Source organism: Toxoplasma gondii, chromosome XI (assembly GCF_000006565.2).
Source record: "Toxoplasma gondii ME49 chromosome XI, whole genome shotgun sequence".
Taxonomy (NCBI): domain Eukaryota; phylum Apicomplexa; class Conoidasida; order Eucoccidiorida; family Sarcocystidae; genus Toxoplasma; species Toxoplasma gondii.
In genome coordinates, this window is record NC_031479.1 from 4,652,664 (window position 1) to 4,669,247 (window position 16,584).

Sequence of the window (16,584 nt, forward strand, 5' to 3'; positions counted from 1 at the left end):
TCAAGCATTTGTCTGGTCATTTTCATACGTCCGTTTTTTTGCAGTCAAAATACCTGCTTTACAAATCTCTGGGAAAAACCCCTTTACTCGACTCACAGGGCCTTCGGTACCACAGTGTCGTCCTCGATTTTGTCGTTTTTATCTGTTATTCCCCGTAGCAGTGGTAGTTTTTTATCATGTTGTCTTAGCGAGACGGAGTCATTTCGATCTGCAAAACTGCGAGTGACATCCGTAACCCCGACGACGACAGTTCCACTTAACCCTGATTGTTCAGCCGGGAAGGGGGGTTCGGAAGTAGACGTGTTGCAGTTTCGTTTTGGAGAATCCGCTTCTGACCTTTTTTTCTGTGTCTCTTTCCTACAAGAGGTAACAACGACAAGAACAATAGTTCTTTCGACGTATAAGAAAATGGCGGGGGCTGTGATTTTGTTGGTTGCCCTGCTCGGGTTCAATGGTGTGCTGGGAAGCAAGGCAGTTGCCTCCGCGGCGACTATGGAGACCTGCAACAGAAATGCGCTGCCAAACGGCATTTCCGTCTCAGTTGACCAGAATACGAAGAGTGGATCCTTTGTATGCGACGCTGAGCTGAACAATGTGCAGTCGACATTAAAAACAGACGGCACGCTTACTCATTGTTACATGGAGAAAGAACTCCAGGAAGACAAGGCGTTGGGGGAGCTTTTCGGCGCAGGGTCGAAAGCTACTGTCACCAGTCTAAGCACAGGCGGAAGAGGCCGAGACGTCTCTCTAAGAAATGCCACAACTTCAAGCCCATCCAAACAAAGCTCAAGTATTTTTAACACTGAAAAAGCTCCCTGAGCGAATGACGACAATCTACTTCGGCTGTGCCTCCACAACGGAATCTTCGAGTACAGCGGGACACGCTGAACCAGGCTCGGATCTGTCTAAACCTCCTGTCCCTGAAACCGTACCTACAGAGAAATGCATCGTCACAGTGACAGTTCCCGCTGATCAAAATGCCAACAGTAAGCCCGACACTTGTGATTCTCGAGTCTTTGACTGTTCGCGGAAGCCTTGTGGGAGCCGACATCACGCACATCTGTCTTCGTACAAGCACAAAAATGAACGCCTCGTTTCGAGGTGGTACATCAGCCCCAAACATACGAATATCTCCGGCGTGTGGGCTTTCAAATACCACTAATATTAGAGATTATGGACTGTCGTCTTACCAAATAAACTGTTACCGACGAAGTATCCGCCTGGTGCTAGGTGAAGCCAGAGGAACCCCGCAGCTGACCCAGCTAAAACAAAAGGGCACATTGCGATCCCTTTCTATTGACCGCGCCGATAAAATGAAGACCCGTGTCTCCAGTGCATTCTGTGTCGTTGTGAAATCCTGTTCGTCACTGAGCCCCATGGCACGTCCCTCAATTGTCTGCAGCCTGCACAGCTGCAAGGAAGACCATGGAGCTGGAGATTACCAACGAATCCAAGATCGCTTCGTTCCAATGCGACACCGGCATTGACAACTTGACGCCAGAAAGCGCGACAGAGATCTTCGATGAATATTGTCACAAATCTTTGAAGCTGTCAGAAGAGTTGCCGTCTGCCAAGCTCGAGACAGAAAACGGGCGCCGCACGTTCAGTGTAGAACATCTGCCGGAGAATGCAGCAACATACTGCTACAAGTGCTCCTCTCCCGGTGTTTATGACAAGAAGGAGCTGCCCAGCCAGAACTCAAATGCATGCACCGTGAAAATAAAGGTTTCTGCCGCTAATGTCGGCAGTGCTGCAGTTACCTCAGCCACCACAGGTGTAGCGTCGCCTCTGGTTCTAGGGTCAGCTATTTCACTATTCTTTTTCCTGTCTATTTTGTAAAGTATATGTAGGAAGTGCGTGTAACACAGGAAACGGCAAAGTCTTGGTGCCCGCCAAACCTGTGTAAGCGACGCATGCAACAAACGGAAAATATGCATCTGCAAGTACTGGGAAGGGTGTAGCGCTTAATGATGAGCATCATGTGCCACAGATACAAGCTGTTGCTTTGCACAGTGTGACCGAGCAGATGCAGGCGAAAAAAATGCCTTTCCGACCTTGGCTGTGCGGGGGCTAGAAGAAAGGGAGAGTAGGGGTATTAATGAAAAGTCTCATTCTGCGGGATATTGGCAACACGAGTTGAGTATGCACTGCATATTGAGATCATGTGTATCCACGAGACAATAACACTGATTCTCCGAGACGAGAAAGAATAGACTGACAGAACAACAACACTGCTCTCGAGGGTCGTCGCAATTTCTGGTGAGGCAGCTTCCAAGTCGTACATCCCCGATCACCGCAGTGCAAAAGCCACTCGCCGTAGTAGAAAGCTCCAGAGGCTAACCTGCCACTTCATGCAGGTTTTTGGTCATGAAAATGGATATATTCCATGTGTCTCGACAGACTACATCACTGGTTGTACTTTTTTTAACATAAAGCAGATGGCGCTGCTGGAAGTGGCTTCCCAAAAGGATGTTACGCACCGCCAGCCTGTCTTCTGAAGAAGTCGAGGCCCGAGAGCATATTGCTTTAAACGGAAGTTCGAAGAATTTGCATGACCCCGGCGGAGGGACTCCCGCGGTATACTTTTTTGCTACCATGCCTTATGTTTCGGATGAGAGCAAGCGACCTCTTCTTGTTGCTGTTGCCGAACGTAAATTGTTTGGTGGCTCCGCTGTTCGTGCCCCTGTTAAACCCTTCCAAACACCTCAACAGCTTTCTCAGGATCAGGCTCGCTATGAGGTTCGTGGAGGAAATGGGAAACCACGTCCTCCGCAAATGACCCCTGTTGATTCCTTTGTGGGAATAGTGCAGGCGAAACGATTTTAGATTTTCCCTCTTCTAACTGTATTGGTGTATGACAAGAGGAACAGTTCTGGAGCAAGTGTATGGCAGTGAAGTTGGTGTATGACAGTGGATCTCGTTTATGGAGACTACGCGGGTGAAATTTTTGACAGATAACAATCTACTGTAAATGTGTTCCTCAAGTTAACAAATATATCACGGGAGAACAAAGAATAAAGGACAGATTGAAGTGTGGGCCACAGAGTGAAGGCTGCGATTTTGGTGTCAAAAGAACAGCCCTCTCAGGACTCCGCTTAACACCGCAGGATGGGATACGACCTTGGCGCGTCGACGGAAGACCGAAAATATTGCAACTGGTGTGAAGCATTCGTCTTTGAAAAAACATGCTTGGAGATTAAATTCGTGACATCTAGTGAATTCGCTTTGCGTCGAGTCATTCTCTTATCTTCTCTGCAACTGTCATACGTAACCAGAGTCATTGTAACGGAGACATGAAACAGCTGTACAACGATGGTCGTCTGGTCTTTGTAGGGCTTGTCTCCTCGCAAGCCCATGCCCCTTCTGCGACGACCCTGCCTGCCTCAACACGAGCGCGCCCCCCCCGAGACTGTCCCTTCCGCAGCTGTCAAGTCTGTCAGACAGAACAAATTGGAAAATGATTTCAAACGCAACAGCAGTTGTGCTTAGTGTGGAACAGGTAACGCCGAAGGTGTGATAGACCCGCCCTTCTTTTTATAAGGTCAAAGTACCTGGCGTGTGAAAGGTAAAAAGTACCAGGCGTTTCCCTCAATACGGAGGCAGGGTCCCAGCGGCACTACCGTCATCAGAACCAGCTAATTTTCACTTTGATTTTCCTTCTGACGAATTCGTTAACATTTTTCGGTAAGCATGCGTTGAAAACTCGACATCATTGTGAGCTGCGGGTGTGTTTGTATGACGCAGGGGATTAGTAGAGCATATCGCACACATCCAGAAGCGAGCGTTGCTTCGTCACCTTATTATTGATTATCCGCCCTGAGTGCAAGTCCCTAAAATCGACTGGGTCGAACTATGTTTCCCAAGAGTTGCTATTGGCTTCTCTTTACCCCTGTTCTTCAGGCAAAGGTTTCGATGGTAAGCTCCAGAATTGCTCCAATCCATAGCAGGATGGTGGCTGCTCTGTTTTTGCTAGTCGCCGTCCTCATGTCCAGTTTAGGGCTGGGGAAGCAGGCGCAAAGTCAAGGACAATCTCCAAACACCTGCACCAGTGCAACAGCCACCCTCGGTGGTATTTCCGTTCAAGTCAACCACACGACAAAGATGGTTTCATTTATCTGTGGTGACGACATGAGTCAAATACTGCCGTCGGAAACGAATACGGTCACCGAGTGCTACACGAACAAAGAACTCAGAAACAAGCAGGACCTGAAGGACCTTTTCGGCTAAGACTCGACAGTCGCCGTCGAATCTTCAGACAAAGGAAAAGGCGAAAAAAGCGCAACGGTCACGCTGACTCTGGGAAAGCTCCCTGAGACAACAATGACGATCTACTTTGGGTGTTCCAAGCCGGAAGTGACTGCATCCCCGTCGACAAAAGATGTACAAGACACTCGCTGGCCCAGCATTCCTGCTTCAAAGCCAACTGATTCAACAGCCCAGTGCGTTGTCACAGTGACAGTTCCCGCTGATCCAGCTGCCAACAGTAAGTTCGACATAAATGCGCCTGGTTCTTGGGGGGTTTTGTGGAAGTTCATAGAACTTTAAAAAACGAGCACTATAGATGTTTGTCCTAGTTCGTGACGTGAACGCCATGTTTGATAGATTCCAAATAGTGCCGTACCTAGCGATTTCGGCACCACGCGGACTTCCTCATTCGTTCACCTTTGAAAATACGGACTTGAGTTGTACAATCAATAGGTCTTCCCACAAAAGTGTCAACCTGGCTCTATGAGCGGCTACAGCTACCCCAGAGCTTGCTAGGCAAGACGAAATGACACCGCTGTCATTAGCTGCCAGCCGTTTCTACCAAGAGGCAGCAACGGACGTCTCGTTGGTGCAGTCCCCGTAGTTACGGACTTTTCTCTGTGGCCATGTGCCTTGCTGCTTATCTGTCGCCCTGCTGTCCACTTCTTATGCTTGCAGCGTGCACCCTTACGAGGAAAACTATGAATCTGGAGGTCACCAGCAAATCCAAGAGCGTGTCCTTCAAATGTGACACGGACATTGCCACACTGACTCCGGCGGTTGGTTCTGGTATGATATACGATGAGTTGTGCAAGAAGGAAGTCACACTGTCAGAAACGCTACCAACAGCCAAGCTGGAGGGGACAACCACTGGCTATACCTTCAGTATAGAAGAGCTTCCTGAGAATGCCGCCACATTCTGCTACAAGTGCTTAGCTTCTACTACTGGCAACCAGAAAGGAGGTTCCGGGGAGCAACTGTCTGCATGCACTGTCAAGATAAATGTGTCAGCTGCTGTCCCCGACAGTGATTTTCCGGCGTCTGGCGCAACAGGGTCAACACCTGCTTTGGTGTTTGGGTTAGCTGGTTCCGTGCTTTCTGCCGTTGGAGGTTTTTAGAACCTGTTTTGGTAGTACGGCATACAGGAAGAAATCGCGGGAGGCGGCAGACGCGCAAGGCAACAGTGTGGGGCATGCCAAAAGCGAGAGAGCAGCATCTGGCGGCACGACCGCAAAGGGTGTAGGTTAATCTTGGAGAGCACCTGAGGTACCCTTAACGAAGACAGGGGGATGTCTGTACAATGTCAGTTTGCTTGTAGTGGAAGCACTGTCGTCTCTTTGCCGGCGCTGCAGTAAATAGAGCAGTGAGATGCCAGTAGAAGAGAGGGACATCACAAGAGTGGTAAGTACAGAAAACCTCACGATGTGTGGAGTGATTGGCATGTCGGGAAGATGTGCATCTCTGACGCAGCGTGCATCACTGCGCGGGAGGCAAACGAACTGAAATAACAAAGAAAAATCCGTTGTGCAGGACCTTTCAGGTTGCTGCAACTACCCGAAATTCTCTCAGATCAAATTCTTCACGTGCCCCGACCGCGCGAGTGTGATGGCCTGTCGTCGGGCAGTCTGCTCTCCATACAAGCGTTTCATATTTGCAGGGTTACGTGCGGTTCGCAACAAGCGGAATCGCCAGCCATGCACCTCTCAGTTCAAAACAGATCGGGCTGTTGTCAGGGGCGTCCCAAACGGAAACTATTCAGCAGAAACTTTTCGTATGAAACTTGGATGCTCATCTTCCTTTGTGTGACGCAAAATTAATGGCGATTCTTGGGTAAACATTGGCGCAGTCGCTTCCCTGATGGACGAAGTTGACAGGAAAAAGTGATCATTTTCTTCTGCCCTACCGACCCTTGAATTCGTGGCGGACTCTACGGGCTGTCGCCTTAAAAGCCTTTTACAGTATTTCAGGAGAGCTGTCGTCTCTAGATCAGGCGCACTCCTGATGTGTGAGGGGAATAAGGATCAGGTCTTAGATGCACGATTCTTCTGCCAGCAACTGTCGTTAGCTTATTCGTAGTCAATGAGTATCGTTGCAGGTATTGCTCGGAAGAGGCACATTCAGAAATTAAGATCGCTTGGGTGATCATCCGGGGATACGCGCAAGAAAAAGTTCTGAATTTGATGTGTGCGAATGCGTACCACTCGTAGGATGACTATGAGGTTGACGTTTCGAAATGGAATCGGCAGCCTTAGTCGCTCAAAGTACAGAATCCGTTTCCACGTCAATGGGGAGAAGTTTGCAGTTATTTGAAGTTGACAATGAAGTGAGAGTCTCACTGTGACTGCCGATGAAGCCGTTTCACATCCTACACGAATACTCAGGTATGGGGCTAGACCCTTTGTATGTCGACAAATACCGCAAAATATTAACTGTGCTCTTTTTGCCTCTTCGGATAGCTCTGTCGCGTCAGTCACTTCAACTACGAACAGGGGAGAATGAATTCGATTCAAAAGGGTCCGTGTTGTGATTGCGGTCAGTTAATTTCGTGAGCTGCCCACAAAAAATCTCTGCAGAGACAACGTCGTTTTTCCCACTCTCCCCCTTTATTCATGTTCTGTGCTGACCTGTTGGTCCCGTCGAGTCCACATCCCATCCCCTTGAGAGACGCATCATACAGAAAAAACAAGGTATACAAACAAGAGAAGTGTATACAATCAGTGTCTCAGCAGTTTGACCTTGTCTGAGGAACGGCCGCATGCCCTCCTGCAGTGACCCCCGACGGTGCCCCCGTAGGCCAGCGCGTCCCCCTGCTATAGTCCTTCTGCAGCTGGCCAATCTGTTGGACAAGACAATTTGGACGACGATTTGTGTTTGAAGTGCAAAAAACTATGGAGTGATGTATACCAATTGGCTCACTGGTTTCTGCGGTCAAACTACCTGCTGCACAAAAAATAGAAGCTCTGGAAATCTTCCGGAGTGTCCCTCGAGCCGTAGTGGGTTCCGGACGACAGTGTGATTCTCTGATTCATTTTGTTTTAAATTCGGCATTTCCGTGTGCGAAGAAGTGAACCCGTTTCTGTGAATGATCTTCCTGAATCCAGTTACTTGTGAGTTGCAAAAAAGGAGGCTCATTCAGTTCTAAGAAGCTCTCTCATATTTACGAAAGCCACTGTTCGGGACTCATCTCAACCCCGAGTCTTTCGCCTCAGAGTAAGTCTCGAGACTGGGGTTTTCGAGAACATCTGTTGGTTGGCTCGAATCTATCTTCTCTAGAAATTGGTTACCATGGCGAGGACTAGAGTTGATCCATTGCTTCGGGGCATAACGGTGGCTTCAGTTTTGGTCGTCACCTCGCTCATTTCTTGTGTTGTTGCGACGGGTACGCAAGAGGAGGCTGCTATACCATGCACGTGCACGATTAACGCTGCTGCAAAAGGCATATCAGTTTCAGTCGACGTGACAAAGAAGAGAGCCTCGTTTGTGTGCGATACGGACATAGCATACGTGTGGACAAATCCAACCACCAACGAGGTCACCACTTAATTCACCACGACACAACTGAACAAGACGGCATCCCTAGGCATCCTCTTTGGAAAGGGGTCAAAACTCTCTGTCACTGGTCAACAGAGGAAGGCCCTTAAAGGCAATGCAGCAAAAGCAATGTTGACAGTGGGAGCGATGCCGCCTACAACAACGACCATATACTTCGCGTGCGGCACAGAAGCACAAAAAGTTACAGATTCAGGCGGAGTGTCGGCCAGTACAGATGAACGGGAAAACCGTTCGGGACTGGAAGATCAGAGCACGAGTTTACATGGAGACAAAGACCCAGGAGGAAATGGACAGAATGGAGGGGCCCCAGGGCCTCCTTCAAATGCCAATGTGAATCGCGAGGTCGGTCATCAGAACAACAATCCATCACCAGATCACTGCGTTGTTACAGTGAAAGTACCTGCGGACCCAAAAATAGCCAGTAAGTCTAACATCAATGTGTACTCGACCTTTGGGGTGTCTTTCGGTATATCGACTGGTGGGACTGTGACTCCTAACGTTCTCCTCAATGGCTACCTTGATGCATCTACTATTGTAAACAGTGACTGTTTCGAGAGCCTTGAACACTAAGTACACTTTCTTTGTACACCCCGTGCATTGCACAATCCGTGCACAGCTAGACGGTGCGTACCATTTCCTCTGGACAACACAAATTTATATCGGAGGGGCCTAGTGCGCCAAGCAATGGGAAGATGTTTCCAAGTCATACCAAGGGTCCTAAAAGGAGAGTGCAGTTTGCTCCGACAGCTACAAGTTGTGACAGAGTGCCCTTAATAGATATTTATCTCATTCCCTTGTATGAACACGGGAATTGTCATTCGCGTGGTTGTTCTGGTTCTCCTCACGTGTACCTGCAGCCTGCAATATTAAGAAAAAGGACATGAATCTGCAAATCACTAGCGAAACAAAGAGCGTTTCGTTCCAATGCGACACGCCTATCTCCACTCTACTTCCTCAAGACCCTTCAGATTCGATTTTCGATGAGTCCAGCAAAATCTCTTTGAAGCTGTCCGAGAAGCTGCCGTCAGCCAAGTTGGCGACAGCAGCGACTGGTGGCTACTCATTCAGTGTGGAGGAGCTTCCTGAGACTGAACAAACACTCTGTTACAAGCGCTGTTCTCCTGCTGCTAACAAGAAGGAGCTGCAAACCGAGGAAGATAATGTGTCCACTGTCAAGATCAAAGTGGCGGCTATGGATCCCGTTAGCGATGCTTCGGCTTCTGTGGCAACAGTGTCGTTGCCTGTCTAGCCTTTGGTGTGGTTATTTCGTCAATCTTCTCTACGATCTCTTTTTGAAACCTCTTTCGCTACGGCGTGGCAAGTCACTACAACGCCGAGAGCACTACTTTGGCGGCAGGACAAGAGGGGTGCAGGTCATGGTCAGCCGGTATTTTGGTTTCCCCTAAACAGATGGTGGGCGAGTACTTCAGTATGTCCGTGGATATGCTTGCTAGAGAGCTTAGTCGTCTCTTTGACGGTTTTCCATGGTATAACGAAAAATCCTTCATGGAAAGTGAGGTGCGTCTCCAACATCATACGAGATGGAGAAAGCGCAGCTTGTCGGGTTTTTGTGAGTCCCCGATGCAGTCACCTTGATCATAGGGATGCAACATATCAACTTGGCAACAGCGAATTCGCCAGGGGCGTTGCATGGAAATTTTCTTATGAGGATACATTTGTGACAAGATGCTGTGCACGCTCTGATCTCGGGAGTGAAGCGTCCAGTCACGCCGTATACTACTCTACCTTTAGACGTGCTTCTTCGGTCTGGATTTCTGTATATAAACAAGATTATGTGCATCAATCTGCATGACAAAGTGTATCACCAGCTGTCGTTGTTCTGTTAAAAAGTGGATCGTGCACCCGTGGACGATTTCGAAAAAGGGTTACTCTTGCAAAATGTGAAGGCAGACCCGATGTTCGATGGAAAAGAGATGCCTCTTTTGAGTCTGGTCGGCGGATAGATTTCTGTGGTAAATCGTCTCGCCTTTCTGCGACGGTTTTCTGGATGGTAGGGACATTTTTCCGCTCGCCAAACAGAAAATTATCTGGCGCGATCTGGTGTGGAAAGTACCCGGTCAGACCTCTCAGGCGCTTCAGACGAGCTTCTATCTGCGGATCAGATATGCTGCGGAAGTCTCAGGAGAAACTGAAACATCCTGTTTATTCTACACGGCCCTTTACCAAGCACTGTCGAAGGCGTATCGCAATATGTGCCGTTCGAGATAAAGTTCAGGTTTCACTCCTTCAGTCCCTATGTATTCCTGTGTAACAGTGATAGAATACAGTTCTGGAGTAGCTGAATGAGGGTTTTTATCTCCGTGACAGGATAACCGAGCGGTGTCGTTCTGAAATGGCATCAACGAGACACACTTCAGCTCATCCACAACTAGTATCACAAAGCGATACATATTTCCAAAGATAAACATGCAGTTACTTTATGTAATAATGAACTGGGTCACGTAGTGAAGGCGACAAAATGTGTTGCTACAGTGCATCAGTTACAGGATTCTACGATTGTTTCGGGGTCGGACATGGCCTTGGTGGTTGGGAAGAAGCTGAACAATATCAAGGGCTCTATTTTTGTTCCTCTTCAATGACACACGTTGGTGAATAGTTTCAAACTGCTAACACCACTATCGACGTCGACACCCTCATCGCGATGGTAAAAGTATGGATCTCAGAAACATCTTTCTCTCCTCTCACTTGGTTACCTGCTCAGCGCCAAATTCCTGGGCCTAGCCAGCTGCCTGTCAAGTTCTCACAGTTTTGCCTCGTTTGCACCTGTTTCGTGAATGCCGCATTCCGCCGACGTGTCCGACGAACGCTTGGATACCTGGAGCTCTGGTGCATAAAAACCACGCATGCGTCTTGATTTCCCCAGTCTCTCCAATAAAAGTCAACGCAGGTTGATGGCACGTTCATGTAGTCGAAATCCCATCAAAACCACATAATAGTGTCCTCAAATTGCCTTTAGTTTTACTAGGCAGTGGCGTCAGCATTCGGAAGAGGTGGCTCACGAGTGTCAGGGTCAGGCGACGGCTAACAAGAACGGGCAGGGGATGTCCCCGTCGTCAGGTGAAGAAAAACGTGCAAACATGTAAATGTGTGTGTATTCCCGGCCCTAGACTGAATGTAGCCACAAGTCTTCTAGATTGTGGTCCAGCTGTGTTTTTAGGTTTGCGAATACACAGTGCGTCTTGTCACGAGCATGGCCACAGTGCATATTGTCACGGACGATCTACAGGCATTGCATACTGGTTCCTTATTTTACAGCAAAGCGGGCGTATGTTTACGTACACGATCCGATAAAGCTATTGCAGTTGTGTGCAGACACAGGGAGGGAAGCAGATAAAGGAGGAAACGGAAGTTGAGCGGTGGAACGAAAAGCACACGTTGGAATTCGTAATCAGATTACGGTGTGATGCAAACATGCCGGCCACTCCGTGGCACCTGTCTCTTAAAAAAGAAACACAATGCTTGTCTCACGCTTCACGTGCGCTCCCCCTTCTCTGTTTCGCCTTTTTTAAACTGTTATTAGAAAATTACGAAAATTGTCTCGGGTAATGTACCCAAAAGGGCAGCGAAGATAGACCAGGGTCCAGAAAAAGACGCGCACAGGCTAAACTGCAGACGGGTTTGCTCAAAAAGCTGCTCCGCCTTTGTTTCTGTTGGGTTTCGCCCCTTGTGTCTGCCATGCTGCAAGTACGTAAGTCGCTTTTCGCGCTCCCAACCTTTCCAGTTGTCTCGCTTTTTTAGAACAACCAATTGGTAACGTTATTGTCGTGACCTGCACTTAGCGTGAGGCATCGCCATCGTGTTTTAAGTCTAGTTTGCCAGCTACAAAAGGTCTCTTCCCTTCATTGTCGTGTTTTTCTTTGGTCCTACCGAAGCGAGCGGCTCTTTCTACGCTGTACTGAGTGTTTGGGTTCGTGTCCCTTTCGTAGTGTAGCGTGTACGGGTTTTATTGTATGCCTTCAGTGCAAATGACTGGCAAGTAAGCCTACAAGTACACGGGTCTGTTACTTCTGTGTCATGTTTTTTGTTGTAGCGAAAGTCTCACCTTGTACAGTAGGTGTCCTCTGCGTCCCCTGCAACTGCACGACTCAGTGGGTCTACTCCGCTATCTTTCCTTCTGCCATTCATCTTCGGAGCCTCGAAAGCAAACAAGTTCGTGTTCTGCCTGATATCTAGTCTTCACCTGGCCTTGAACTTGTTTTTTCTGTCAATTTGTTAAGTTGCCTGGTTGAGGGCCACAGTCGCCAGTGCCGTTCAGCTTGTAAAGGCCTATCCCAGTTTTTCAGTTTTTTGCATTGCCTGACGCTTAATGAAGCGAAATCCTTGTCCGTCCTCAGTCTGCAGTCTGTGGAGGGTATGCTGTTTCATTAGCCTCCGTAAAGAGCAACCTGCCATTGTTAGGTGGCGGAATTAACCATACTGCGATCCAAGACCGTAGGAGTTTGGCCTTTCCAGCACTACCAACTCCAGGGGAGTAGACGAGATAAAAGAGAAGACTCCAGTCCATCAGATGTTCTTCTGGTAGCCGCATTCGTTCTTTTTTGCTCCAACCAAGACGTGCTCCGCCACGGACAGTGACCATGGGGAATAAACACTCTGTGATCCCGTTGATTTTTGACATGAAGATCAAAGCAAGAGAACTGGTGAGTACTGCAGCGAAGTCTACAGACGAAACGACGTAAAAGATGTGGTTCATGTCACTGCGAGGTGTCAACCAAGACAACACTGATGCGGCGGTGATAGGTTTGAAGGAAAAGCTTGGCAGAAACAGAAATTTGCCATGCTAGTCAACAAGGACTCTACCCTTCTATTAGCTTCTGCTTTTGTGTACTCCATCGTTGATGGGACAAAGATACGCGTCCATATTATCCACTTGCCATAAATAGAGAACACACTTCTGTATAAGTTCACAGCTTTACCGATGTAGAGGAGCCCGATGGGTTTCGTTACCTACCGCTTTGCGTCTTCTGTTTCAGTTGTGAAAAGCTCCCTGTATTCCTACGGGTTGTCGATGTGCCGTCTTGGGGGGGCCGTTTTCGCAGAAACGTCAGAGCGAGAGGTGTTACCGGGAGAGCGAGGGAGAGAAGGGGAAAGTGAAGGCGGCGCTGCAGAAGAATAACAGCGAGGGCGCAAGGTGAGGCTAGAGCAGGGGAGATCGATAAGATGTGAACCCTAAACCATACATGGCGAATCACAGAAGTAGATGCATTGCAACATACATGATCTGCTATGTACAATGTAAGTCGTCACATGTACAAATATGCTCACACGCGAGTATATCGCTAATTTGTTTGCCAGGGTTTTCGCACAGAATTTTATTCGAAAGCAGCAGGAGGGGCTTCATTGCTTGCAGCTATCATCGAAGCTCGATGCGGTCGCCTCTCGTCTGGACGCTGCCCACCGGTCTCAACAGGTAAATTTGGTACATGGGTGAATCAAGCCGCTGTCACGCCGGCAAGGTATTATGAACTGCACTTCTGGAAAAAATACAGTCCAGTGCAGAAGTTCATGCAAACATATTTACAAAGATATCTGTATATGCGTATGTATATGCAGAAAGACACCCCTCTAGATACAAGTTTTTCTAGCCCTTTCAGACTGGCATTGTATATTCACATATGCGTGAATACGAGTGCGACTGTCTCGCTGACTGTCAATTGCGAATCACCTTCTGATAGTCCCGCGTATTACGGAAGGCTTTCCCCTCACTGCTGAAGTCAAGAAAACCCAAAAGACAACCTCACAAGATCTCAAGCGATTAATGAACTTTTCCCCGATGTAGATAAGACGGTGACACCATTTCTGGCCAAAGTTATCTGCAAATAACATGCGTGTGTTCTCACTCTTGCAAGCTGTCGAACACAGAGAGAACAAAGCAGTACTGTTATGACACAGTGAAGAAGACTGCAAATGGGTGTAGGGATATACTTGATTACAGCAGCTTAAAAACGTCATTCACTTTCTAAGGAGTAATCCGGTGTCACTGCGTACACATGGTATACTTGCTGACAGCGTCGCGTGCACAGGAGTATGATTTTACGTATACTCTTAGAATATTTAAGTAGACTCGACGAGGCGAAGACATTCCTCGATTATTTCTTCAAAAACAATATGTCATTCATCGGTTATCTGGAGTCGGTGTTTGTCAGATGAGCAAGCAGATGAGGTCAGCAGCTTACGGATTGTCGAATGCATTAAGGACTTTAGATGGCGGCACCTCTCTGAGGCAGATGGAGGAGTTTGCGAAACTGTTCGATGATCTGGTGAGAACTGTCCTGTACAAGAAGTCACTTTGAGTGGTTTCCTCTTTGTTTCAACTTCTGCCACAAATATATCCGCGGGAAGGACATAGGAGACTTGCGTGAAGCCACTTTTTGCACTGCCTTCTCTCGTGTCTTTCCTTTCTTCCGTGTCCATGTCTCTGCAGCAGCTCCCACTATTAGCAAGATTGAAACTGATCTCTGCCCTGTAACTTGTTCGCGCGTGGATCGAGGTCTTTTTCGTATGAGCCGCTTGTCTGTGTGTGTAATGAACTCCAACTGGTTCCCTCGTCAGGATGTACGGAGCGACTCCGTATCGACTCTCCTCGATGCCTCAACATCCACATCAATTCCTCTGGAGCAAGTAGACGACGTTCTTAAGCACGTGGCGACCGCCGCGAAAATCCACATGGAGTGTGGTGAGCACTTGCAAACATTCATGTTAGAATTGAATCGTGATTTCTCGAAGTCAGTAGAAACCTTCGAGAGGCTTCTGATCTTTGTTGTATGATTGCCACAAGAACATGCACTCGCTCTCCGTTAAAAGAACACATTTTACAGGGGGTGTCTTCCGCAACTTAAAGGTAACAGACTCAGCTTTATGGAAGCTGAAGGCATTGATCGGTCAGCATGCTGCTCAACGATCTACTCAAATCTAGTTGTAAGCAAACATGCGCGGGTACTAGAAATAGAGAGAACAAGAAGTGGTGTTAGCGAAATCCGAAGTGTGCTGCCTTGCTTTTTCAGCTTGTTGCGTTTTTGAAATAGAAAAACAATTTGGTCGTGGAAACTCTCCCTTCAACACACTGCAGCGCGCGGGAGCTCCACCTACAATACCCTGGCTACGAATGCGGACATGGTGCACAATCATCGCAAGCTTTGTCTTTCTTCCCCTAAATAAGAGTTTCTGGACGCAGCGTAGCTCTCTACCTTTTCTATTTCCGTGTTTCTAATCCTCGTTTCTAGATGAAGATCGCCGAACACAAATGGATCGTACACTTCCAAAAAGCTTGTTCCATGCCGCCGGCTAATTTATCATATTCTGTTTGTTTTCTTCCTCTCTTCGCAACATTCGAAGAAGATTTCTCACAGACAAGCGCCTCGCTGACACTGAAGAGACAAGAACACGTAGGACCGATCGCATCTCCCGCTTTCGGGCAACACCCAATAAGCTACAACACAAGCAAACGTGAATCAGATAAACGGCTTCCTGTTTCTGTATATGAGCGACATCCCATTGCCGTGGGCACCGCTGCGGACCCTTTCAAAGAGATCAACTCCATAGTTGGCAGAGGTGAACTCCCGTCTTCACCAGGAGATTCAATAGGTTCATCCTGTGGAGGCGTAGGACTGATGCCTGCACGAGTAAGCTCTCGCCTGGTCTCAATACATTCGTAGGCACGCCTACACAGAAAGAAAAGGATCCCTGCCAGAAAAGAACCGTCCTGGAAGAACATTATTCTTGATATAACACTGCAATCTTCTCTATGTGCGGTAGTGATTGCAACACAGATACTGTAGAGCGAGCTGTGTTCACCACGTGTGAGGGACATTGTATCACCAATTGAAGGCCGAGAGCTTTTTGCGTCTTCACTAGGTGTCAGAATATGCCAACCGTTTCTCATTCTGCGTCTGATGCACTAAGTTTTAGCCATCGGGAATTCGCTCCATTGTCATTCGCCATAGGCAGAATGAGTTGCTGTCAAGCAGTTTCCGTGTCACATTCGCATTGTTGCTAACAAAAGCAGAGTTTGCTGTGTGTCGCATGCACGCAGATCTGGGGAGGTAGTCCATCACCGGCATCGCATCATCCTCAACTTTAACAGCACATAAGCTCATGAGCGGGAAAGTACTCTACCACCGAGTAGCAAGGTCGACTGCGTCACAGATGTTCTATGGACCCTTTCATCCTTCTTCGTTCCCTCTCTTTTCTCTTATTCGTTCACTTTACCTCGAGATTTTGCCAAGATTTCAGAACTGACAAAACAGTGAAACCGTGTATTTCTGTTCGCCCCTTCTGCATCTCCGCGTGGCTCCTGCCTGTTTTGCCTATCTGTGCACGTTGAAAACATAACCCGGCTGGCCACACCGTATTTTAGATCCCTGTCGAAAGCGCAACTAGACTTTTTGACTATTCTGTTCACGTTACTTGCGATGGAAGAGGGACCGAAAGTCGTTTCTTGCTACAGTCGAACCGAAACCATGGCAAGATACCCGCGAGACACAATCAAGTTCTTTTCGAGCCCAAGAGGCTCGCACACGCCCTGCATTGCCTAGAAAACCTCTACGACGAAAGAACTTCCTCGATCGAACAAAAAGCATAGCGATCCTCCTGCTCCTAAGTGCGTTTTTGCTCACAACCAAAATAACGGACAAACGAGTAAAGGAGAAACAAGAGGAAAGATAAACAAAATACTCTTTTTCTCCCAGTTCATACCCACTACCCTCTCATCCCCCTCTCCAGCAGTAGCACATTCTTTAGATTACCTTTCCTTCGCTTGGGTGCGAG

The 16,584-nt window shown here is 48.0% G+C and overlaps 4 protein-coding genes across 4 annotated transcripts; all 4 read left to right on the plus strand.

The window, feature by feature from the left end:
• Nucleotides 1-1,425: 1,425 nt before the first annotated feature.
• On the plus strand, nt 1,426-1,839 carry SRS52D (SAG-related sequence SRS52D; the record flags this gene model as incomplete). The annotated part of the gene is made up of 1 exon (XM_002364671.1): nt 1,426-1,839. One exon carries the CDS (start codon nt 1,426-1,428, stop codon nt 1,837-1,839), a length of 414 nt encoding a protein of 137 aa, XP_002364712.1.
• Nucleotides 1,840-2,063: 224 nt separating this feature from the next.
• Nucleotides 2,064-6,072, plus strand: SRS52C (SAG-related sequence SRS52C). Its single transcript, XM_018782857.1, has 2 exons — nt 2,064-4,483; nt 4,924-6,072. Exons 1-2 carry the CDS (start codon nt 4,321-4,323, stop codon nt 5,361-5,363), a joined length of 603 nt encoding a protein of 200 aa, XP_018635337.1. The 5' UTR covers nt 2,064-4,320; the 3' UTR covers nt 5,364-6,072.
• Nucleotides 6,073-7,905: 1,833 nt separating this feature from the next.
• SRS52F (SAG-related sequence SRS52F) lies at nt 7,906-9,046 on the plus strand (the record flags this gene model as incomplete). Its single annotated transcript, XM_018782858.1, has 2 exons — nt 7,906-8,218; nt 8,655-9,046. 2 exons carry the CDS (start codon nt 7,906-7,908, stop codon nt 9,044-9,046), a joined length of 705 nt encoding a protein of 234 aa, XP_018635336.1.
• Nucleotides 9,047-11,524: 2,478 nt separating this feature from the next.
• TGME49_315350 (SNF7 family protein) lies at nt 11,525-16,332 on the plus strand. The gene is made up of 7 exons (XM_018782859.1): nt 11,525-12,458; nt 12,858-12,949; nt 13,114-13,228; nt 13,965-14,078; nt 14,371-14,494; nt 15,154-15,440; nt 15,851-16,332. Exons 1-7 carry the CDS (start codon nt 12,396-12,398, stop codon nt 15,896-15,898), a joined length of 843 nt encoding a protein of 280 aa, XP_018635335.1. The 5' UTR covers nt 11,525-12,395; the 3' UTR covers nt 15,899-16,332.
• The last annotated feature ends 252 nt before the right edge of the window (nt 16,333-16,584 follow it).

Excerpts from the sequence above, each read along its gene's own strand:
- SRS52C (XM_018782857.1), top strand. The coding sequence starts at position 4,321 with ATGACGATCTACTTTGGGTGTTCCAAGCCGGAAGTGACTGCATCCCCG. Across the intron at positions 4,484-4,923 it reads CGCTGATCCAGCTGCCAACA|CGTGCACCCTTACGAGGAAA; the intron begins GTAAGTTCGACA and ends TTATGCTTGCAG.
- TGME49_315350 (XM_018782859.1), top strand. The coding sequence starts at position 12,396 with ATGGGGAATAAACACTCTGTGATCCCGTTGATTTTTGACATGAAGATC. Across the intron at positions 12,459-12,857 it reads AGATCAAAGCAAGAGAACTG|AAACGTCAGAGCGAGAGGTG; the intron begins GTGAGTACTGCA and ends CCGTTTTCGCAG. Across the intron at positions 14,495-15,153 it reads GAAAATCCACATGGAGTGTG|AAGATTTCTCACAGACAAGC; the intron begins GTGAGCACTTGC and ends CAACATTCGAAG.